We start from the raw sequence: 25633 nt of genomic DNA, 5'->3' as shown, positions 1-25633 counted from the left end.
AGAGAGCCCAGGTGTGGCCCGGATGCTTGGAGAGGGTGGAGCCAAGGAGAGGGTGGGGCCAAGAAAATGGTGTTCTCCTCAATGTCCCCTGAGGTTGATTAGGAAAGAGGCAGGCCACTGCATAAGCCCTTGGAAAGGGTGGGACTGCCACTTTCTAAAGCTGAAGGATAAATGACTTTCAGACTTTGAAATCCAATGGTGTTTGCCCGGAAGGCTTTCAGAACTGTTTGGGTTGTATAACTCCTGTGTTCCTTTGAAATTCTCCCTATGGAAATGAAAAGTGGTAGCCTGTGAATGTCATCCTTTGCATATTGTCACCAGAGAACTTGTTTTGAGATTTATAGGTCCACAGCCAGAAAAGAATTTTTGTCACTTTAGTATCATTTAAAGTGATGTGTATAGTTGCCAAGTTGACAAGGGGTGAACATGTGGTAGTTAGGTTCAGGTGTTAACTTGGCTAGGTGAAGGTACCTAGTTCTATTGCTGTTGGGCATAAGCCAATGGCATGTGAACCTTATCTGTTGCTGATTACATCTGCACTTGGCTAGGAGGTATGCCTACTGTGATGAATGATGTTTGATATAATTGACTGGTGCTTAAATGAGAGAGAGCTCAATGTAGCACAGCCCAAGCAACTCAGCATATCTCATCTCAGTGCTTGTAGCTCAGCCCAGGCCTTTGGAGATGCAGAAAGGAATCACCCCAAGGAAAGTGTTGGAACCTAAAGGCCTGGAGAGAAGGCCAGCAGAGATTGCCCTGTGTTCTTCCGATGTAAGAAAGAACTTCAGTTGAAAGTTAGCTGCCTTTCCTCTGAGGAACTATAACTAAATAAATCCCCTTTTATTGAAAACAAATCCATCTCTGGTGTGTTGTATTCTGGCAGCTAGCAAACTAGAACATACTTAGAACAGATGAGTATTCTTAGGTGAGGGAAGACATGTTTCTGTTATTGTTTTCTGTTCAGAGATTAAGTATGGCTTAAGGTGATATGTATAGCTGGCAAGTTGACAAGGGGTGAATGTGATGGTTAGGGTCTAACATTAGTTTGGTGAAGTCATGGTACCCAGTTGTCTGGTCAAGCAAGTACTGGCTACCTGTTGATGTGAGAACATTTCATGGACTTAAATCATAAGCATGTTGGTTGCATCCACTGCTGATTACATCTGCAGTTGGCTAAGAGGACTATCTTCTGCAATGAGTGGCACTTAATCTAATCACCCAACAGCTTTTCAGAAGAAAGAAACTCTCTTTTCTACTTTAGCCAGCCAGCCTCTCCTGGGGAATTAATTGACAGTCTTCAATGGAGCTGCCATTTCTACATTTGCCTACAAATTTTGGACTCTTACATCCCCACAGTTGCATGAGACACTTTCATAAATCTCATATTTACAGATGCCTCCTGTTGGTTCTGTTTCTCAAGAGAACCCTGACTAATACAGGCTGTATCTGAGATTCTATAAAGGTTCCATGCAGTATCATTATGTTCCAGAAACCTACAATCTCCAGATGGATTACTAGGCCAGATAAGTCCTGAAACTAGAGGTGTCAGCCTCTCTGGAACATTAACTGGTTTCATCCCACTGTCCTATATTATCAACAGCCCTTCCCAACATGAAACAGTTAGAATGGGCACAGTTCAAATACCCCTAAAGATTGGGATAAAGACCAATGGAGAAGGTGGAATTATAGCAGAGAAGATAGGATTTAATAAATGAGTATGACTGCTGAATCGTTATATTGATATTTCTTTTACTCTCCAGGGTCTTGGAGCAGCTAGAAGGAAAAACCTAAAATTTTGAAACTAACCCATACCAAATCCTAAAATCTTTCAGTAACTAATTGTTGCAGTGTGCTTTGAAGTTTTTTGTTTGTTTGTGTAAATGTTATCTTTTACAATAAAAAAAATAGTAGGAGATAGAGACTGGGGACATGTGATTTAAAATTTGTATTTTATGTGTGTGTGTGTTATCTTAAAGTTGCATTGCTCTTACCTTAGTTAGCTATAATTAATGTTCATGAAAATTGAACTTTTTAATAAAGATAGATGTTTTGACATAAAAGTTGTAAATAATAATTCTGTGGAAAGAGATCAAGATGTGAGCCCCTTATTAATCTCTAAGAAAGTCCATGACCTACTGTGAGGAATTGGCCACATAGATCTTTGCATTAAACAATCCTTGTGTGCCATGTCACAATCTCCTTGACCACAGCTGTTCTCTAGCCACTGCTGCTGTGGCCAGTTCCATGTAGATGCCATTAGACTATCTTACCTCAGGTCATGCCTACTATTTGTACTTACTTGCATGGCCCTTCTCTAACTCTGTGATATGGGACACTCTCAGAAACTAGATATGCTGTCTAGCAAATACAACCAGAAAGTGGAGGAAAATTAACAACCCTAGAATCCCACATAAGTCATTGAGTAAAATCCTTTCATCCCCTGAGGAATGGAGTTCTGGGATGTAGTTCATAAAACTCTTCAGATGGTCCTAGCAGAGATGGACACCAGTGTCCAGTAGCAAAATACAAGTGGATAAAAAATCCTTGTATTGGCTTTTCCTCCTTCCCTATTTCTCTCTGCGTGTTCTGCACTCCTGCTCCCTGTGATCACATTTCTAACTGAACAATCAATATGCAAACTTTTGTCTTAAGCCCTGTTTTGTGGGAGTTCTTAGCTTCTCACAAGAGCAACATCTTCTACTCTTATTTTCTAGTCTCTAGACAGAGGTACTACCTTCCTGATAATTTAGTTGTTATGATGTGTTTACTAATATAACTATTATCATGTAGTTGTATATAATTATATCTATAATTATATATAATTTGCTTATTTTTGGTGCTTTAGCCATTTTAAGGCCTAAGCTCTCCATGGAGAAAATGAGAAAGTAATAGAGACATTGATCCTCGGTTAATTCAACTTCCAAATATCAAAGAGACAGACAAAAATTGAATTAAAGCCTAACATGGGATCAAACACATGAAAATTCTTCCAGCTTCTACATGGTTAGAAACAATTCCATGGTCATCAAAAGAAAAGAAGCCAAATTAAAAAAAAAAAAAAAAAAAGAAGCCAGTTAATATTAGGGCCACATGTCATGTTTCTAGCAAATCAATAGGAGAGAAATCAAGATCAATCAACCATAGAGTAATAAAACATTTTAGGAGAAAGCTCAGGCAAGAAGGACAGACACCATCAGGCTTTCCTTCTTGCACTTTCTTCTCATTTTGTCCAATTTCCTTGGTTTCCTCAGAATCATATCCTATTACCAACTTTACAGTCACAACTCTTCCAATATGTGTTATACTTAGAAATATATACATCCTTTGTCTATAATTTTAGTAAAAATGTATTTCTAACTTTTGTAAAAAGTCTCACCAAAAAAACAAAAGGAATAAAACAAAATAAACATTAACACATAAATAGTGTTAATGTTTCCAAACATATAAACCCCCTGCTTCTGTACCTCAATCCTGTTTAAATTAGACAGAAAAAAAATGATTCAGTCTCAAAAATCAGCAAAAGGTGTGCTACCAGAGTTGTTCAGGCTAAAGAGTGCCTCAGGCCCCTTCATAATTTTCTACTTATTTGCCAGTTAAATTTTCAAAACAACAACATTTTGCTGTGTTTATATATGTGTACACATATATGTGGAGGTTTAATTTCATTTCAGATAGTCAATACTTTGTTCTTCTACCAGTCAAGCTACCCCAAGTCTTCACTGGTCTCTGGTCTTCTATGTATATAAAAGATGCTATTTTAGTATTCAATACTAACAATTTTTTTCTCCTGAAGCTCAGACCTTCTGTTTCAAGCTCTAAAGTATCCTACCTTCCTCAGCTCATATTCTTTACCTTCCAGCTAGCATGAAACTTTTATTGTTATTAATTGTTTATTATAGATGGCACCATTTTGCAGTAGTTTAAGTATTATAAGACTCTACAGTAAATAGTAGCCACATGGCTTTGAGGGTAAGAATCTTTGTCGTTGAATCCTGTATTCATATATTAGCTCTACAACAGCATGAAAAATCCAAGGACCTTTCTGATTTCAAACTTCATGTGTCTTAAAATATTTTCCACTTTGTATGAAATCACTATCTAGAAATGAAAACATTATGCCCTGAACTGAATGAACTCCTGTATCAGGCAATAGGATCTGAATTCTATGTGGAGCCCTAGGGAATTATTATATACTCACTCCTAAACTTCCAGAGAAATGGCCTTGCAGGGGATTGACTTCCAGTATAAAACTGACTTCCATATGTAGGATAAGTAAAAAAACATTTGTAGAACGATCTCTATGCAAAAGATTTTTGTCTAACACTGGATTTAGTAGATGCAAGCCATAGAGTTGACTCTATTATTTTTATAAATATGAAATTAGTCAAAAAGCATATCAAACTTTTAAGCCTAAGCACTTCCCATTTCTGTTTTTCCTTTATATATTTTATGAGAATTAGAGGACATTATTCCTGCCTCTGTTTCCTAAGCCTATGAGAAAGCAAAAAGTTCTTTTGCTATAATGTAAGGCTTCTGCAGAAGGAAAATAAAATTGCAATTTCTAAATTCAATTTTGAACATTCCTTGTCCTTCCTTATTGCCCCTGAATCATCACCTCATACCTTGCCCTTAATCACATGAAAAAGTACACACTCACCCATTCACATCTTGACCTTGTTCTGAAAAAGTAAGTAGCATTCTACACTCATTGATGATGGGCTACTTATTGTTTGCTCTTATGCACTTTACAAAGGAAACATTTGATCCTACCTTATGTGTATTCAATATTTGTTTTGCCTGAGGAATTAACATATTTATCAGAAATAACATGAGCACACAACTTTATGTCAGCTATTGAGAGCAGCTATCATTATTCCCATTTCACAGAAGACAACTGCCTTGTAATTGAGCTAGTGAGCCCAAGAAGATCTCCTGTGTCTTAACCTTTTTGTCCAAGAATAAAACACTTCCAAGCTAATCTGCCAGTATGACATTATTTTACTACTAGCCAATTACCCCAGAAACTGCATCCCTTAACCTTTCTTCCTTATATCCACTACTGCTAGAATCTTAGGTGTTTTTCAGACCAGGGGCAATGGTTGTGAGCTCCTTCCGCCTGCACCCATATTTGGTCACTTTGTCCCTAAACTCCTTGGTTTTCACTCCATAAATAATGGGATTGAGCATCGGAGGTACAAGGAAGTAGAGGTTGCCAAGAATGGTGTGGATATGGGGTGGAATGCCTCGGCCAAAGCGATGAGTAAGAAAAGAGAAAAGGGAGGGAGTATAAGAGATAAGCATAACACAGATGTGTGTGGTGCAGGTGTTGACTGCTTTGTGGTGGGCTTCCTTAGAAGAGAGCTGCATTATAGCCCTGATAATCAGCACATAAGATGAGCCAATAGCTGAGATATCCAACCCAGAAACCAACAAGGCTACCACCAGACCGTATATCCGGTTAACTGTAGTGTCTACACACACCAGCTTCACCACAGCCATGTGCTCACAGTAGGTGGTGGGTATAACACGGTTGGTGTGGAAGGGCATCTGCTGGAGAAGGATGGGCATGGGAAGAATGAAGAGGAGGGCTCTCCCCAAACTTATGAAGCCAATAACCCCAATGCGACTATTGGAAAGGATAGTGGCATAGCGCAGGGGCTCACAGATGGCCACGTAGCGGTCAAAGGCCATGGTCATCAGGACAGCAGACTGCAGGACAGAGATGGAGTGGATGAAGAACAGTTGGGCCAAGCAGCCCTCATAGCTGATTTCACTCTGGCCAAACCAGAAGATGCACAGTACCTTGGGAATGGTGGTTGTGGACATGCCCAGGTCTGTGAGGGCCAACATGCAGAGCAGGAGGAACATGGGCTTGTGCAGGGAACGCTCTGCTGAGATGGTGAGGAGGATGGTGCAGTTCCCAAGGACGGTGATGAAGTACATGGAGGAGAAGGGGATGGATAGCCATATGTGTTTGTCCTCCATTCCAGGAATTCCTTGGAGAATGAAGAAAGAAGGGTGGCCATACGTAGCATTGCAAGCAGTCATGGTGGCACACTGGTGAAATACTTGAGAGAGCAGTGAAGTAATGGCATTAGCTTCAATTAAAAAATAATTCAAGTGTCACAAAATGGAAAACAAAATTTGAAACTTTAATATATCCAAAAACGATTCTAGAAGTTATGGTAAAATTCTGGAAAAGAAATACTCCCTCATAACACACCTTCAGATATATTCTAGGCCGCATTGATCCATACGACAAATTCATTCAAAATCTAGCTTTGTGTTATTTATAAGAGACATTCTTGAACCTAATGACTCAGGAAAGCTGACACTAAAGGAATTAGGAAAGAAAAATAGCATACCATAAAGTAGCTAGCCAAAAAGACAGTCATATAGCAGCCTTAATATTTGAGATAATGTATTTTAAGACAAATCGTTTATTAAGGAAAACTGGTCAATTATTCATTACTAAAATGCATTATCAAATATATAAGAACACATTAAGAAATGAATGTGTTACCACATTCATAAAAGAACATAAATTGTCTGTAAAATAAAATGGACAGTAACACAAGAAGAAATTGGCAAATTTTAACATGCCTGTCTTAGAAACCAAAGAAACCGAAAGATGAAGTAGGTCAGGAAAAGAGTTTTTAATCAGTAAAGCATAGCTTAAAAGCTTACACAGAAAAAAAGCTAACCTAAAATTCCACATGAAAAAATTACAGAATACACATTTTTAGCAGATATGGGACATTTACAAAAATTGAAATTTTATTAAGCCGCAAAAATATCTTAACACTTTCATTAAAACAACTATGCCTTATCAAGACATAAGATGAAAAGGGCATAAAGGAAAGAACAATACTAGTATCAAATTGAGATGTGTCTTTGGTTACAAAAATAATTGAACAACGATTGAAAAGAAAAATATTTCCTACTGTAAAATCTAATACCAGCATACCACCCCAAATTATCCTGTCCTCTACTTTCAAGTAGTACAAATAAATATGTGAATAGTTTATTTTAAGGAAATAGTCACTGGTAGAGTTGTGGAAGAAACCTGTACTCCCTAAAGGCATTATTTTATATATATAGAAAAAAATCTTCCATGGAGAAAACTGGTCAGTCAATAGGTTTTCCCCGTGGCCATTCAGTGATAGCCCTTCTTTAGAGTCACACTGCTTAGGTTTAATTCTTGGCTTTTTAACCCCACAGCTGTGAAAGCTCCTTTAGCCTCAGTGTCTTCATGTATATTTGTAAATGGTGACCAAGATAAAGTAAGGAATTGGGAGAGACAAAATCTAGGAATCTGAAAAGGAAAAGTGATTGATTTCAGGCACAATTTCCAGGAAAAGCCAGTGAGGAATGTGAAGTCAAGACGACTCGGAGGGGTAGTCTTCCTGCTTCCATCAACTCTCATTCTACATTCCTCCTGAATTTAGTCTGTTTACAATCAACCTGCAATCTAGGATCAGCCTTTGCTAACTATTTCATCCTCAGGAATTTTCAGTTTTACATATATTCATTCTTTCAAAAAACAGTTACAGGATCAATGGTTCTATTCTACAGTCTACAGAGTATTATGGCAGAATACAAAGGGAATGAAAAACAGTAGTCCCTATTGCCAGGTAATCTTTCAGTGCCTTTCTAGCTAGGAATACTAGAAAGTCTTCCTGAGACCTGGACTACTCCATCCAATTGATTGATCTCCAAAATTATTTTGATCTAAGTTTTTATGGGGTACCACATCCAAGCTTTTGTGTTTCTCATATGTCCTAGCCTGTTAAGTCTTAAAATAGATACTATCAGGCTCATGCTTAGGACCAGTATGACTGCAACCTAATCTCAGATGGTCACAAAAAACATCTGGTCACAGATGTTTTTTTTTTTTTTACGTCGGCAGGTACAGGAAATCGAACCCTGGGCCTCGGGCATGGCAGGCAAGCATTCCTATGTGCTGAGCCACTGTGGCCCACCCACGGATGTTTCTTGATATCTTCCTTTTGAAAGTACTATCCAGGTAAAGGCAGCGTGGAAGAGAAAAGTAAAGGAATTCCTGGTAATGGGATTCAGTGTAAAGAACCCTAACAGTTCCCTCCAAGGAGAGGTGCCACTGAAGGTCAAATGAAGACGGGCTCTCCACAGCAGAATTCTGTGCCCCTCTGTGCCTCAGGGCACTCTTTGAGCAGCAGAAATCCTGAGGAACTGTGGAGCTTGGCAACACTAGTTATATCGTCAGCATAGCAGTCTGCTGTGCTGAATGTTGGAAAGTAATATCATTCCCCACTCACTAAACACAATGATTATGCAATTAGTGCTTTTGTTTTTTCCCTTGTGTACATTCGTTCCCCTTCCAGGTGTCTTTTTTCTCCTTAACTGTACACCCCCTTGAAGAGAAGGTGGTGACAAAGCATGGATAAGTCTCTGGAAACTGGAAATCACCTCCTTGGTTTCTCCAAGGAGCACAGCTGGGAGCCAAGACCTGAAGGAGAGAAGACCTAGTTGATCAGAACTGTGCAAAGAGGGCTAAGAGTGAAATAGGCAATGGGATACTGAATTCCTAAAGTTCAGGGAATAGGGTACCAAGATATCATATAAAGCACACTCTCACCCTGAACCACTTACCTAAATGTGAGGCAGTGAGAGAGGGGGAAGCTGATCCCAGAAACCTTCTGCAAATGTGTTTGTGAGTTTGTCTCCACATGTATGCAAATATATCTTAGCAAACATCCATATGGCTCAGGGACAGTGCACTCATGGCTCTGCATCGCCTCACTCTTTACTCTCTGCCACCAAGAGTACTTCATTTGGCCTTCTATGTAACCTAAACAAAGGCCTCCAGGGTGTCCAGATTTAGCTCTTTTTCATTGCCATTCCCCCCACAAGGCCCTACTACTATTGTGTGTAAAATTGACCCTAGAGGTTCCCAGAGCTCCCAGAGGATTTGTTGGTTGACCTTAGAGAGTCTGTCATGCTCTAATCTTTTACCAGCCCTGGGGTATCCAGGGGAGAGGGGAGGTGAAGCTAAAGCTAAATCAGGGCCTAGATTTGGTGCCTGGCAGGTGAGAATCCCAAAGACCCTCATTCTCTAGCATGTGGAGTTTTGGGCTAGTAGAGACTTCCTCCATGGCTGAGAAATGATGCCTGTTAAAGCAAACAACCTATTAAAGGATGTCATGGCAAAATAGTGTTAGCAGCCTCAAATTGCTTTCTATCTCTAGCTTACACTTGATTTTTCTGTCTAACCTTTGCCCTAGCCCATTGAATTTGCCCCAGATATTCCCCAGGGCATTTTTTTCTTTCTTTCTTGTTACCCCTCTCTAGACTTTCTGGCCCAAGATCTTCCCAACTTCTGGATTCAGATGTCTCCAGATTTCTTTCCTCATCAATACAGAGAAAGGAAGTTCTTAAACTTTGCCAAGACCAGTGCAAAATACACAAACAGTCACAAAGTCATGCAGAGACTTTAGAGATGTGGGGCTCACAGAACCCTGTTGGAAATCTTGTTGTAGCACAAGCTCTGCTTACAGACTGGCGCTGTGGAGAAACTTTGTTCAGACAGGTGTCAGAACTAAATGCTTCCGGTCAGTCAATACATCAATACAAAGGTCCATCAGTACATTATCATGGAAGCACCAGTTATGGACACATAACACAGTCTAGAGCTCTCTCCTGCAGAAAGTCGTGCCTTGATATGCAGAAACCATTGCCTCTGCCTTCCCTTTCCTCTCTGTCCCAAGGTGGTCCCAATTAGTGGTAATGACAGCTAGCCACCAAAAACAGTCCTTCCTCTACTGTCTCATTTTCAAATCCATGATTTTAACAGAATCCTGGAAAAAACTTTATAATGGAAGTTTTCTTGCAGAATGGCACCCAAAACTGCCAGATGCCCTCTATTCTCCTAGAAAAGACTCATGCCTCTCTAGACAAAAAAGTTTTTTGAGAAAAAAAACATGCCACCTGATTTTTCTCTAATCCTACATATCTGTAAGGTAGTGAGTAATATAAAGCAGGAAAGAAAAAATGTTGATTTTATCATTTCACTTCCCTGCTCATAACATTCGTCCATAACATCTTGTAGACTCAGGCCAAATGCAGACTGAACCCTACTTGCCTTTCCAATTTTTGGTCCTAATTCACTGTGTTGTGTTCCTTATGCTGCAGTCAATGTGACTACTTTTTTTCCATGAATAACTCTTCAACTGTCTTGCCTTTGCATGTACCCTTTCCTTCAGCTTCTCTCCTCTGCCCAATGATTCCTTTCGAGGCCTTTCTTAAATACCTTTTGATTCTTTCAATGTAAGCTTTTGAGGTCCTGCTTCAATATCACCTCTTATATGAAGCCTTTCTTTAACCTCAATCAAAATTAACATCATTGCTGTAATCCCACAGATTTATAGACCTGTAATGACATGTTCTAAGTACACTGAAGTTACTTATATACTTCTAGAAGCCCTACTAAACAACAGGCTCCTTGAGTTAAAGACAATGTCCATTTTTGTATACCCTAAGCAATGTGTCTCAAACTTCAGTGTGTATACAAATCACTTGGCATCTTTTTTAGAAGTTCAGATTTCAGTTCAATAGGTCTGGGGTAGGAACCAAGATTCTGAATTTCTAAATTCCCTTTCTGCTGGATTGAGGACTACACTTTTTTAAATTAGGAAATTGTAGATTTGCAGAAAATATAGAACTCCTATATACCCTTCCATTATTAATACTTTGCATTAATGAGGTTCATTTGTTATAATTGATGAAATATAATTATAATTGTACTGTTAGTTGTGGCCCTATTGTTTACATCATGGTTCACTGTTTGTGTTGTACAGTATTTTTTTAAAAAATTGTATTTGAGTAACATACATTCAGTCTAAAATTTCTAGTCAAAACTTTTAACATGGCCCTCTGGATAATCACATTAAATCAAGGCAATTCCAAATAAATTTAAATAATTAGTTTTGCTTAGAGTCTTGATAAAATGTTTCTTAAAACTCAAAAAGAAGAATAAATATCTAAAGACAATAATGACATAATGGAGAGGTGCTTACCTTCAAAGAAATAAAATTATAAAACTGTAGTACTTCTAACATTAAAGCAATGAAAGAAGAATAGACATTATTTGAACAGAATGGTATAAATACAAATCCCCAAGTATGTATGTAATGCATTATATGATAAAAGCAATATCTACAGACAGTGAAAAAAGATAGATTATATTTAATGTACATTTATCAAAATTAATAAGTGTCTTATATTCCATATCACTCATGATGTTTCCATGCTTATCAATGCCAAATCTAGATTTATGTGTGGCCCACAGTGACTTAGCAGGCAGAGTTCTCTCATTTGCCATGCTGGAAACCTGGGTTCAATTCCCAGTGCCTGCCCATGCAAAAAGAAAATTCTAGATTTATTTTATTTTAGTCTATTTCATGCAATTAAACCTCTAAAGAGTAATAGAGCATACACCCACTTATCTGCAATGTAGATTAAGAAATAAAATGCTACAAAAACAGACCTCATATGTAGCTCACTCTTGAGACCTTTCTTTTCTTTAGCCATCAAAGATGTCCAACAAACTGAATTATATGATAATCATTCCTATGACACTTTGCAATTTTATTACATATATGTGCTTCCTAAACTAATGCACAATATTGCAGAGCACATGTTTTACTTATTTAAATGATGCTATATCATGTGTACCTCTCTGCATCTTGATTTTTAGTCAAAATGATTGTGAAATATATTTGTGTTACTACATATAAGAATAGATCAGTATTTATAGCTTGATAAAATTCATTACCATCTATAGAGTATATAGTTGTACTATATGGTACTATTATATTTTACTGAATGAAGAAGCCATATTTCTTTCAGTCTTCTTTGATGAACATGTGATGTGCTTAAAATTATTTGTAATTACAAATTTGAAATGGGTCTCAGAGAAATGATGGACAAAACAAAGCATGCAAATGCAAGACTCATTGGAATTCCAGAAGAAGAGAAGAGTAAAGAGTTTGGAAAATTAGTTGAGGTTATAATAGGGGAAAACTTCAAAACCCTCAAAAAAAGACATAAATATGCAAATTAAAGAAGCCCAATGAACTCCAAATGGAATAAATCCATATAAGCCTACCCCAAGACACATACTAATCAGCCTGTCAAATGTTGAAGAGAAGCAGAAAATCTTGAAAGCAGTAAGAGAAAGGCAATCTGCTACATACTGAGGAAACCACACAAAACAATTCTGACTACTCCACTCACACTGTGGAGGCAAGGAGTCAGTGGTATGGTATATTTAAGATCGTGAAAGAGAAAAACTTCCAGCCAAAAATTCTGTACCCAATCAAATTGTCCTTCAAAAGTGAGGGAGAGATTAAAATTTTCACAGAAAAACAAATGCTGAGAGAATTTGTCAACAAGAGACCAATCATACAAGCAATACCAAAGGAAGTCTGCCAGCTGAAAAAAGAGAAAAAAACAGACAGAAGAAGGAGGTCTGGAGTAGGACACAGAATTGAAGAGTACCAATAAAGGTAACTTGAAGGATAAAAAGAGAAAGAGGGAAAAGAATATATAGATCTGACAAAATCCAAAGGATAAGATGGTGGATTCAAGAAATACCTTTACAGTAATGACTTTGAAAGGTAATAGAATAAACTTACTAACTAAATGATACAGATTGGCAGAATTGATTAAGAAATATAATCTAGCTATATGCTGCTTTCAAGAGATTCATATAAGACACAAGGATACAAATAGATTGAAAGTGAAAGGATGGAAATAGATGTTCCACACAAGCTATAATCAAAAGAAAGCAGGAATAGGGCAGTGCAATAGTGGCTCAGTGGCAGAATTCTCATCTGCCATGCTGGAGAACTAGGTTTGATTCCCAGAGCCTGTCCATGCCAAAAATAAAGAAGAAAGAATGAAAGAAAGCAGGATTAGCTTTATCAATCTTAGAAAAAAAATTGACTTTTAACGTGAAGACATCAAAAGAGACAAGGAAGGACACCATATGTTAAGGAAAGGGACAATTCACCAAGAAGAAATAAATGTAAACATTTATGATCCCAATCAAGGAGCTTCAAAGTACCTGAGCAAACAATGGCAAAAACTGAAGGGAACAATAAACATTTCAACAATAATAGAAGGAGACTTCAATACACCACTCTCTTCTACAGATAGAATAACAAGATAGAAGATCAACAAGAAAATATGGAACTTAATTTGATGAATGAATTACACCTAACAGGCATATATAAGTCATTACACCTCAAAACACCAGGAGAAACATTCTTCTCTAGTGCTCATGGAACATTCTCCAGCATAGATAATATGCTGGGGTGTTTTATAAGTCTTTATAAATTAAAAATAAATAAATAAAATTACTCAAAGCACTTTCTCTAATCACAATGGAATGAAGCTGGAAATCAATAACAATAAAAAAATGAGAACTTTCACAGACATATGTAGATTAAATAAATACTCTTAAGCAACCATGGGTCAAAGGAAAAATTGTTAGAAAAATTGTTAGTTATCTGAAGATGAATGAAAATGATACTGCAACATATCAGAACTTTTGGGATGCAACAAAAACTGTGCTGAGAGGGAAATTTGTTGCCTTAAATGCCTATATTAAAAAAGAAAAAAGCAAAAATTGAGGACTTAACTGCTCACCTGGAGAAACATGAGAAAGAATAGCAAACTAAACCCAAAGCAAATAAAAGAAGAGAAATCACAAAGATTAAAGCAGAATTAAATGAATTAGAGGAGGGCGGGCCACGGTGGCTCAGCAGGTAAGAGTGCTTGCCTGCATTGCCCAAGGACCCGGGTTCGATTCCTGGTGCCTGCCCATGTAAAAAAAAAAAAATGAATTAGAAGACAAAAGAACAATAGAAAGAATCAATAAAACCAAAAGTTGGTTCACTAAGAAAATCAATGGACCACTAGCAAGGCTGACAAAGAAAAACATAGAGAGGATGCAAATAAACAAAATCAGAAATGAGACAAGGGTCATGACCACAGACCTTGAGCAAATAAAAATTCATAATGGAATACTATGAAAAACTATATGCTAACAAACTAAACAACATAGATGAAATGGACAAATTCCTGGAAACACATGAGCAAGCCACCTGACTCAAGAAGAAAAAAAAGATCTCAACACACCAATCATAAGTAAAGAGATACTATCAGTTATCAAAAATCTTCCTACAAAGAAAAGCAAGAGCCAGATGACTTCACAGAGGAATTTTATCAAACATTCCAAAAAAACTAACAATCCTGCTCAAACTTTTCCAAAAAATTGAAGAAAAAGGAATACCATGTAGCTCATTTTATGAAGCTATCACTTCAATTACAAAGCCAGGTGATGATGTTATAAGAAAGAAAAACTACAGGTCAATCTCTGTAATGAACATAGATGCAAAAATTCTCAACAAAATACCAGCAAATTAAATTCAATGACACATTAAAAGAATTATGCACCACAACCAAGTGGAGTTTGTACCAGGAATGCTAGGACGGTTCAACACAACAAATCAATTAATGTAATACAGCACATTAAGAAATTGAAAGAGAAAAATCATATGTTCATCTTGATTGATGCTGAAAAACCATTTGACAAAACTCATCATCCTTTTATGATAAAAACACCTCAAAAGGTAGGAACCAAAGAAACTTCCTCAATATGACAAAAGGCATATATGAAAAACCCATAGCCAGCATCATACTCAATGATGAGAGTCTGAAATCTTTTCCCCTAAGATTAAGTATGAGGCAAGGATGCCCTCTGTCATTACTGTTATTCAACTTTGTACTAGAAGTCCTATCTAGAGAATTTGCCAGGTGAGAGAAATGAAAGTCATCCTAATCAGACACAAAAAAGTAAAACTTTCATTATTTGCAGATGACATGCTACTATACTTGGGAAATCTACAACAAAGTTACTTGAACTAATAAATGAATTCAGCAATGTGGCAGGATATAAAATTAATGTGCAAAAATCAGTAACGGTTCTATACACAAGCAATGACCTAACTGAGGAGCCAATTAAAGAAAAATTCCATTCAAAATGGCAACTAAAAGAATTAAGTACTTAAGAATGAACTTACCTAAGGACAGAAAGGAATTGTACACAGAAAACTACATAACATTGCTAAAAGAAATCAAAGATCTAAATAGGTGGAAAGATATTTCCTGCTCATGCATAGGAATGTTAAATACAGTTAAGATGACAATTATACCCAAATTGATCTACAGATTCAATGCAGACAAATCAAAATTACTACAACCTACTTTGAAGACATGGAAAAACTGGTTACCAAATTCATCTGGAAGAGAAAGAGAGCCCGAATAGCCAAAAATGTCATTAAGAAGAAAAAAGTGTAAGGATTAACACTTCCTTATTTTAAAGCTTATTATAAAGCCACAGTGGTCAAAAACAGCATGATACTGACACAAAGATAGAAGTATTGACCAATGGAATCAAATTGAGAGCACAGAAATAGGCTACCAAATCTATGGTCAATTGCTCTTTGACAAGACCCCCAAATCCACTGAACTGGGACAAAACAGTCTTTTCAATAAGTGGGCATGGGAGAGCTGGATATCAATAGCCAAAATAATGCACCCTATACAAAAATTAATTCAAAATGGATCAAATACCTAAATATAAGTACCGGTACCATAAAGCTCCTAGAAGAAAATGTAGGAAAATATCTTCAAGACTTAGCAATAGGAGGAAGCTTCTAAACTTTATATGCAAAGCACAAGCAACAAAAGGAAAAAAAAAATAATAAATGGGGACTCCTCAAAATCAAATACCTCTGTGCTGCAAAAGAGGCTTGTACTAAACTTGCTTGCAGAGTAGCATAGGAAGCAGATACTTGCTGCATCTTATTTTTGCTCTCTCCCCTAACTGGGACCAAAATCTATGGGGACTTTGTGATTGCTCTAGTACTAACAAAGACCCCAAATGAAGTCTGTTTCATAGGCTGTCACATCCAGGTGAAAAGGAACCACATTATTCATTATCTGTAGCACCTGGGCCTGTACAATTGCCCTTTTTTGCTACCACGAAAGCGTGGTCTTAGTCACTCCCCTAGCTCCAGAGGGCACCTTTCTTGACCAGGACCATGTCCAGCTGGAAAGGAACTGCCTTATCTACCACCTGTAGCACATGGGCTTGCATGACTGCCCTTTCTTTCAGTGGCAAATGCCTGCTCTTGATTTTCCTCTCAATCTCATAGGGCACCTTTTTTAATTAAGGCATATAAAGGACACAAGATCTGTGCTAAATGGAGGAAAACACTCTCCAGCACCCCAAAAGCTTATGGTTGCTTTACCGTTGTTGATTTCAAATATGTTTGGATCTTATTTATCATTGTTTCTAGGATTATTTTGGTCTTACTTGACCAGACAACTCCCAAGAACTTTATTTTGGTCTTACTCAACCAGACAAGTCTTAAGAATGTGACAGACAATCTAGACCCTTGGATCTCGGTTTTGCTGATTGCCTATCCCAGGTATTTAGTGCATGGTACAGGCTGTCCATGGCTTTTTCTAGATCTGTAAGAGAAACAGAGGCTGGCATAGTATCACTTATATAATGATAAAGACACTGTATTCTTATATTGCCAAGTGGCCAAGTCCTGAGTCAATAACCTGTGGCACACAATAGGACTACGTACATAGCCCTGGGGCAGCACTACAAATGTTCATTGTCACGCTTTCAAAGTGAATGCAAACTGTACCTGGCCCTCTGGAGCCAGGTCAATGGAGAAAAACACATTTGCCAAGTCCATCACATAGTGGCACTGTCCTAAGTAAAGAGTCAGTTGATTCATCATATCAGTCATTGATGAGATTGCCACATGCAGGGGAGGAGTAACTTTATTGAGCTCACAGTAATCAAATGGTCATTCTCCATGGGCTGTCTGATTTTCAGACAGGCTAAATTGGGGAGTAGTAAGGATTATGGGCCATGCTGACAATGCCAGCCTTTTTTAATTGTAGGGTTGCTTGCCCAATTTTCTTATATTTTCCAGGCAACTGCTATTACTTTACTTGAACAATTTTAGGGGGCTTAGGCAGGCACACCAGGGAAGAGTGAGAATTTCTAAGCACAGGTTTTGTTACACCAGTAACCAAAATTTTCCTTGGGACTTCTTAAAGTCATTCCTTGTAAAATATTCATGCCTAATATGTATTCAGGAATAGCAGAGATATATATTGTGTAGGCTCAGGGCAGGAAGCAGCCAATGCCAAGCACTGCCAGGGCTTGTTTCACATGAACTGCGTGCTTTTCATATCCATCAGTGTGTGTCAGAGGGCCATCAGATGTCTGTGTTTTCATGTAACAAAGTAGATTTTACATCTGTGCCCACTACATGCTGTACATTGGAGGCCAGACTAGTATTTTGAAAGTTTCTTCAGCCTCTCATCTCCCCCACGCACCAGGATCATGGCTGGTTTGGCAATCAGTCAAGTCACATCATCCAGCTGAACAGGTGTATATGCCACGTAAGCTCAAGGGCTGGGACTCAGACTGCCCTTTGGCTTAATGAACTGCTGCTTCTGGGGCAATTCTTTTTATAAGACCAAAAAAACTTCATTGGGCTGTTAATCAATTGTCTCTGATTCATCCCTGCAGCTATTAAATTGCCCATATTTGCAACTGTGATACTTTGATGGGGCTTCTGGCTTTGCCAGCCCCTCCCCACTCCTGAGGTAGCTTTCATTCAGATGACAGCTCCATCCTTGCCTTACTGGGTGCTTTTCCTTTTCCTGTTTGTGCACTTTTACAGTCCCTAACTGGGCTGTTTCATTTTCTGAGAGTTCTAGGCAGTCAGCCCCACAGGTTTCTGCTGAACCTGTTCGATGAGAACTCAGAATCCCTTCCGGCGTGTATGCCATATATGTCGTCTGTTGGCAGAACTATGGGGGGCTGGGGGAAGGGAGACCAGTCCACACCCTTTATCATGGGAGAGTCATGGAGCAAGGGAGTGGTACCTGCCTGGGATGGTGCCGAATCACTCTCGACTCCCTCCATTTCAGGTGGCCCTGGCCTTGCTGCGTCCTCTTCCAAGGCTCAAATTCAGGCTTCCAGTTTCATTGCTTTTGCTGCAGTTTCCAGACCTGCACTTGTATTATTAAAGCTTCCATGTGCTGTTCGCACACTTCAGTTAGAGAAAACCAAGACATTTTCCCTGTCATACCACATTGGGGAACCTGAATGCCAGCTTTAAAGTCTTCTAAAGCCGTGGCATTTCCCGGTGGGGTGGGATGATATGATTCCAAACCTCCAGAGCAGACCACTGCAGCAAAACAGCTTCTACGGGATTCCACAAGCTTGTGAAGGGCCACATCCTATCCAGTCCGGCTTCCTCCAGGGCAGAGGAGCCGCTCACCACTCATTCTGCCAACTAGGGCAATTGTCAGTTTCTAGCTTAAAGTTTGGTGCTCTGGTCTGGTAGCAAACTGAAAGAAGGCACAAGAAACCACTGGTAGAGTGGTCATCTTTTATCATTCCCTCCACTCTGCTCTTGATCTCTGCTCTCTTTCTCCCCTGAAGTTTACAAAGCAATAGTCCTTTATATACTTTTATATAATTTATATACTAAATTAAAATATGTAAATTAAAAAAATAAAATAAAATATATAAAAAATAAAAATAACTTATATACTAAATTACACAGAAGTGGCACTTTACCAATAGGTAACATCATTCGTAGGCTGTGTAATTAAATACATGGGACATCATTAGTCACGTAACAGGTGCTGTGTTATGTTATGACTATATAAGCTACGCTGTATCATGCTTCCCTAGAACTTCAGACCTAGAAGCATTTAAGGCAGCCATCTTAGCAGGTTGTTTATAATAAACAATTTCTTGGGCCCCACAACTTATAATCGTACTGTAAGCAAGTGAAAACAATTTTTTTTTTTTTGTATTTTGCTTCATCAGTTGGAAATAAAGCTTGGTGTAATTTCCAGGGGGGAAATTTTCTAGTACATAGCAAAATTACATTACATTTTGTTCTAGAAATTCTTCTGGTACTTTAACTCTTAAACTCTTAAACAACATTTGCAAAAGTACTCCTAGATGAATTCATAAGAATTGTCTTATGACAACAGCAGCCACGCAATGGACAACCTCAATGTCTAATAGCTTGAGGCAAAAGGAGTGAAAATTACTGCTACAGCAGTAATTTCTGAGTATTTAGGTTTCAGTCTTGGAGTTTTTTGATGCATTCTTTGAAAGTTTTATATAGACAGACACTATTTTACAGAGATGACATACAATTTTTTTATCATTAATAAGCTAGTTTCATCTTGCATAAGGTAATAACTCAACTAAATAAAAGACTATATTTGCTGGATGAAAATGATGTTGTTCATACAATCCTTATCACTTTTTTTATGTCTAATTAAAAAGCAATGTATATTTCCAAGTCATTGAAAATTTTTCTTTGTTCTTACTGCTGATGTTTTCTATTTTCTGAGTTGTGAATCAGTCTGGCAATTCATACTAATTATATCATTTATCGTTATTAGAATCCATTAACATCCCTGTTTACAGTTGAAAAAAATGATGAAATGAAATGCCAGATAACTTGTTATATTGTTTATATGGAGTGATTTTACGTAAAGACTGCTCTCTTAATCCATCTCCTTAATGATTACATTATATCACTTTCTCATTTTAATTGCTGCATAATTTATTTCAACAACCAAAATGATGAATTTAACACCCTATTATAGAGCATCAAGATTTCCTCTTTTACCGATGCAAATGTACTAAGAAACAATGATCATGCATCTATGTGATGATGTTAAGAATTACTGATTGCATATGTAGAATGGTATGATTTCTAAAAAAAAAAAAAAATGGACAGCACAATACTACCTAATTGTAATGTAATTATGTTAAAACACTGAATGAAGCTGCATCTGAGCTATAATTGTTTTTTTCTTATATATTTTTGTATTTTTTATTTTTATTTATATTTTTTCTCTATATTATCATTTTATTTCTTTTTCTGTTGTCTTGTTATTTCTTTTTCTAAATCGATGCATATGTACTAAGAAATGATGATCATACATCTATGTGATGATATTAAGAATTACTGATTGCATATGTAGAATGGAATGATTTCTAAATGTTGTGTTAGTTAATTTTTTTTAATTAATAAAAAAAAGATTTCCTCTTTTCATTTTTGCAATACTGTATCATTTAAGTGATTATTTAGGGATGGATGGATTGATCACTTGCTTGCTTGCTTGACTGATATTCCCTCTTCATGGGACACCTTAAACAAAGTAGAATGCCATTCACTTATTCCCAGTCTTGACCCATTGTCCTCTATATTCTAACCCTTTCTGAGCCCACCAAAAGTGGGATTATTACCTACTATGCACAGAAGTCAATGACAAGACACCAGGATTTTGAGAAAAGAATGCGTTTATTGCAAGGAGACAGGAGCTAAATCTCAGATAGGTTTCCCTGAGCACAAGGGACCTGGGAGTTTTATATTGCTTAAGGAAGATGGGCTTAATGGAGTGGCTAAGGACAGGGTGAAATGATGTAGGTTAGTGAATGGGTTAAAGTGGAACATGCTGTGTTCTGAATTATGCTACTTCATGCATCACGTTCAAAAATAGTACCTTAACATGAAAGGTGGGTGTGAATTTAAGTATTATAGGTAGGCAAAGGTGACTTTAGGTCAGGGCTTCTTCTAACTATGCATGCCCTAGTGATTAGACTTGCTAGAACCAGCTTTAACAGTTGCTGCAAAAAAAAAAGGAGATGAAACAGAAGTTTTCTTGGGGTGAAGCAAGCTTCTTCTGGATAAACATGAAGAGGTGAGTGCTCCAATGAAAAAATTGGAAACTTCTGCAAACCAGTAAAGGAGGGCCTATTTCAGTGGAAAATGGGCTAGTCAGTGATGGTTTCAATAGGCGTTTCCGAAAGGAGAAATAGGATTGCTCAGTTTTCTTGGAGACTTTCAGTTCTCCTCTCTTCAAGGCAGCGTATTTGATACCACAAGCACGGCTCTTTCCATAGAGAGACCCGCCTGACCTGGTGCTACAAAGAAGAAACATGTCCTTTAGTGTGAAGGTGATTTATTGCAAGTGCACTTTGCAAGGAACTGGAGCAATCTTCCCAAAACTAATTCCAAGTGGGGATATGAGTTAGAGTTTTTATAGGTAAAGGGAAGGGGTTAGGGGTTAAAAACTAAGTAAAAGCTACATGATAAACATTTTTGTCAGATTAGGGATGATACTGGATCTTTGTGAGGAAGGCACGAACAATTTCTCAATCCTATGTTGTCTCAACCATGTCTTATTGTTCTAGCTTCAGTGATTAGCTTTAGATATTGATGTGCAAGCTCGGCACAATCAAAAGTTTTCAAATTTTTGTCTTTTGAAGAGGAAGTTACTGTTTCACTAGGCCATGGGGTGCTCTTAATGCTATTCTGTTATCTTATTCCTGTAAGCAGAACTGAAAAGGTCTGGTTAACATCCTGTGAACTAAGTACAAAGAATAGATTGGTAAGTTCAGCTATCATAAGTTCAGCTATCATAAGTTCAGCTATCATAAGTTCAGCTATCATAAGTTCAGCTATCAAACATTCTCCAGCTATCATAGTTACATTGGCACCTGAAAATCAGGGAATAGTCAGAAGAAATTAATCAGGATAAGAAAATGATTTTGCAAAATGGTATCAAAAGATCTTTCTAGACTTGGAGAATGTTCAGTGGTAGAAATCTAGAGTCTAGGAGCCTCTCAGAAGCTGTGTCAACTAGCAAAGGAACTCTGTGAATATAGGAGTTTGTAGTAGGACACACAGAGATATGCTCACGCCCTTAAAGTACTGGCCTTGCTGAACAAAACAGATAGGTGCTCTTTTATCCCAAAGAAGGGGGAAATCTAAGTGAATAAAGACTAGTTTTGAGAAGTCCTTAAGGAATCATATAGTATACAAATTGTTATATTTACTCATGATAAAAATATAGGATTTCTTAATAGAACAATGACTTGACTCGCCCAGTTTCACACTACTAAAAGCAGAAAGTACAATCACAAATAACATTGAAAAGAAAAAAAGCAACGCTGTACAATCACAAATAATATTGAAAAGAAAAAAGCAACGCTGAAAGAAAGTTGTGCCAGAGGTATGGACCTAAGAATCTGACTTGGAAAGATTTATTGCAACATCTTGTTTAATGTAAGAATCTTTTTTAATGTATGATAAACTGAAACAGTTTGGATTAAATAGTGTGAACTTCATTTCCTTGAAAAGTAGTTTATTCTTCATAGATTTTTCTGGCTTCTACCCTCATTCCTGCCGTGTATAATATTTTTTCTGCAAAAAAAGAAAAAAGTAGAATCATATTTTTAAATGATCAAAACTATTCCAGTTTTTTCAATGACACTGCTTATACTACAAATTGAAACAAGTCCAAATTTGTTAGCTTGGCATTCATGGTCTCAGAATTTGCCTCCTATTTCTCTGGATTCAAGTATGCAAAATTTCTAGCCACATTAAATTGATTGGTCGTTCATTAATATGTTCTTATGCACTTTCATTTTTCCTCCTGTGTTTATAGGTTCTGCCTGGGGTTTCTTCCTTCACTGTCTCAGCTTGTCCTAAGTTTAACTCTCATCTGTCAAAGCCCTAGAATACCTCACCTACCCACTCTCATCTTCTTTTTCCCCCAGCCAAATAAGTGCCCATTCCCAAGTGCCCTTTGGTTATTCTTTTTACATTCCTTTTCTATGAACCATACTATATATACTTGATATATCTGATTATAGATTGCATACATGCTAAGTCAAAAACCTTTTCTGTTGGGCAGTGCAATGATGGCTCAGTGGCAGAATTCTCAGCTTCCATGCCAGAGACCCAGGTTCAATTCCAAGAGACTCCCCAGGCCAAAAACAAAACTAAACTAAACAAGAACTTTTGTGTTAATCTCTAAATGTCCATTGTTTTCCCACTTTGACTTTATTTGAAACTACTGTTTTTTGTTTTTTTTTTGTTTTTTTTTTTTTTTTAAGAGAGAGGGAGGAAGGGAAGGAAAGACAGAGAGAAGGAAGGAAGGATGGAAGGAAGGAAGGGAGGAAGAAAGGGAAACATCTTTAAACATTTTCTTGTTTTATTATATTTTGTTTGTTTGTTTGTTTTTTACATGGGCTGGAGCCGGGAATCGAACCGGGGTCCTCAGGCATGGCAGGCAAGCACTCTTGCCCGCTGAGCCACCGCGGCCCGCCCTGAAACTACTGTTTTGCTGTGAGCCCAAGGTGGATAATTAAGAATGTTTCTTGCTCATTTTATCCATCTATTCATATGTCCATACATGTATATGGAAATACACACAAATACACACTCATATATACCTTAGAAATGTATTATAAAGATTACAAATACAGTGTATGTTAACACTCAGTCAAGGTTTTTCTATATAATAAATACATTCCACTTAAGTTAATTTAAGTACTAAAGGAATTTATTGAAATGATATTAGCCCTATCCAGGCATTAGCAAGGCCTGACCCTGCTTCTATGCATTTGCTAAAACTCATAGAAATAAATAAAGTTCACAGAACCATATGCCAAAAAAAAATGTATTTTACTATACATAAAATGTTTTAAAGATACTGTTTAGCTTTAAATCATTCTTTTTTATCGTTTAGATCAAAAGGAAAGCTGAAAGAATAAGCTCAATGCTAATCTCCCAAATGAAACAAGTTCAGAAACACTGCACAGAAAATCTTGAAGATCCATTTTCCATCACTAGCTGCATCTTTATCTTATACAATACAATCATCAACTAAGAGATTGGGTATTTTAGAAATATCACCAGTAAAAGATCATCCTTGATCTTCACTGGTAAAGATTTTATCGATATTGTTAACAACCAGCACAGCAGTAAACCCCCAAGGGATTAATCCTTGAATTTATGTTTCCACCTAAAAATGCATTATTCCTTGTCTACGGAAACTATTAAGAAATCCACATCTACTGGGACCTTGAACTAAGGAATCCTGAGGATGATCTTTGAAGGGCAATAGGTATCCAAAATTTGCTTGGCCAAGACAACAGATCAGATTGATTTTTTAATATCTTTGTTCACATTTTTCTATATTTTACTACTGATCTTACTTATCATAAATTGGTGTATCCTAGTGGCTTCTGAAGGGTTTCTCAAGGTGTTTATGTATTTTTATTGTACTCACAGACTAATCTCATATGGCTTTCTCCACTATTCAATGTAAAACAAAACTCTTGTGGTGTATGCATATCTGTGTATGTTTCCCTTCATGGCTCTTCTGATACTAATTGATTGCTGGATTTGTCCTCCCCCCCATCTCACTTATAAAACTTTAACTTTAGACATTGCAGAAGACATATTTCTTTCCAGTAGACCCCCACCCCTATTCACATTTTCTTCATATAGTTAGAGTGAATCTTCATCATTTTAAAGATTGAAACCTGATGTCAAATTAACATAATTCATCAGCTGAATTTAGTGTGTATCTCATCACCAGTGAAAACAAGCCCAGTAGGACTACAGACAAATATTGGGACCGTTTTTATTTTAATAGCATCTTCATATACTTTTCAGCCTGCTTTACAGATACTATCTACTTCCTCAGGGAATTTACTCCCCTTGAAGAATCAAATATATTTTCCTCCTGTTGTGATAAATGATGCAATCACAATGCAGGAAAATTAACCGTTTTCTTTTTAGCTAGCCTAGGAGGAATCTTCACCAGATCTAAGGTCCCCTACTACACCTGTAGAAGCAAAACAGACTGGGAAAAGTCTTCTGGAAATGTAGTATATGTCACTGGATTTTTGTCATATTTTTTTATGGCCTGTATTTGATGATTTAAGTCTTTGACCCCATGGCCTATTACCTGGGCTAAGAATCATTCAGCTCCTAGTTGCTGTCTGTTTTGCATTTGTTCAATGCATCTAGTCTGGAGTCCTTAATGTTGCTTCATAGTCATTGTCATATCAGAAAATTCAACAACTTATCCATCAATAACAACAAAGACAAAACATGTAGGACTAAATATAGACCATGTTTTCTGACCAAACGTCTGATCAAGATAATTCTGACATTGATGTAGATCTGAATTGCACCAATTAATGTTTTACAGGCTGACCTCATTTACCTTTGGCCTAAAATAGAGACTGAAAAATAAACAACAAAAAAAAATCCCTGCTTGCAGTTAGAATAGCAACAGTGCTCAGACAAGGCCACTCGGTGACATTATCTGTATTATGATAGAGAAAGGGCTGACAATGTTTGGAAGAAGATAGAGAAGAGGATAACCCAAAATTAATTCTTCTGGCTATCACAGGTAACTGATTATCCTTTGCCAGTGTAAACTTGCACCCTCTTTTGTACTCATACCTCCTAGATAAAAATACTTGTATAGCCAAAGTCTCCCAATTCTTAACAAAAGCAAATGTAGAATCTCCCCCTCTTCTAAGATCCCTCCTTAAACTCATCCAGCACAAGTCTACATTCTATAAAAGTCCCCTCCCACCTTTCTATTATGAGTAGCCCAATGATTCTTCAGGAGTACTTCTTCCTTTGCTGCA

At 37.3% G+C, this 25633-nt stretch overlaps 1 protein-coding gene across 1 annotated transcript; it reads right to left on the bottom strand.

The window, feature by feature from the left end:
• Window positions 1-5070: 5070 nt before the first annotated feature.
• LOC143645195 (olfactory receptor 52P1-like) lies at window positions 5071-8248 on the bottom strand. Its single transcript, XM_077114764.1, is given in 2 exon segments — window positions 5071-6056; window positions 8206-8248. Coding segments are annotated over 2 exon segments (1029 nt in total).
• Between the last annotated feature and the right edge of the window lie 17385 nt (window positions 8249-25633).

Source organism: Tamandua tetradactyla, chromosome 8 (assembly GCF_023851605.1).
Source record: "Tamandua tetradactyla isolate mTamTet1 chromosome 8, mTamTet1.pri, whole genome shotgun sequence".
In the NCBI taxonomy this organism is placed as follows: domain Eukaryota; kingdom Metazoa; phylum Chordata; class Mammalia; order Pilosa; family Myrmecophagidae; genus Tamandua; species Tamandua tetradactyla.
Note: the sequence above shows the minus strand (reverse complement) of the source record. Positions and strands in the feature narration are given on the sequence as shown.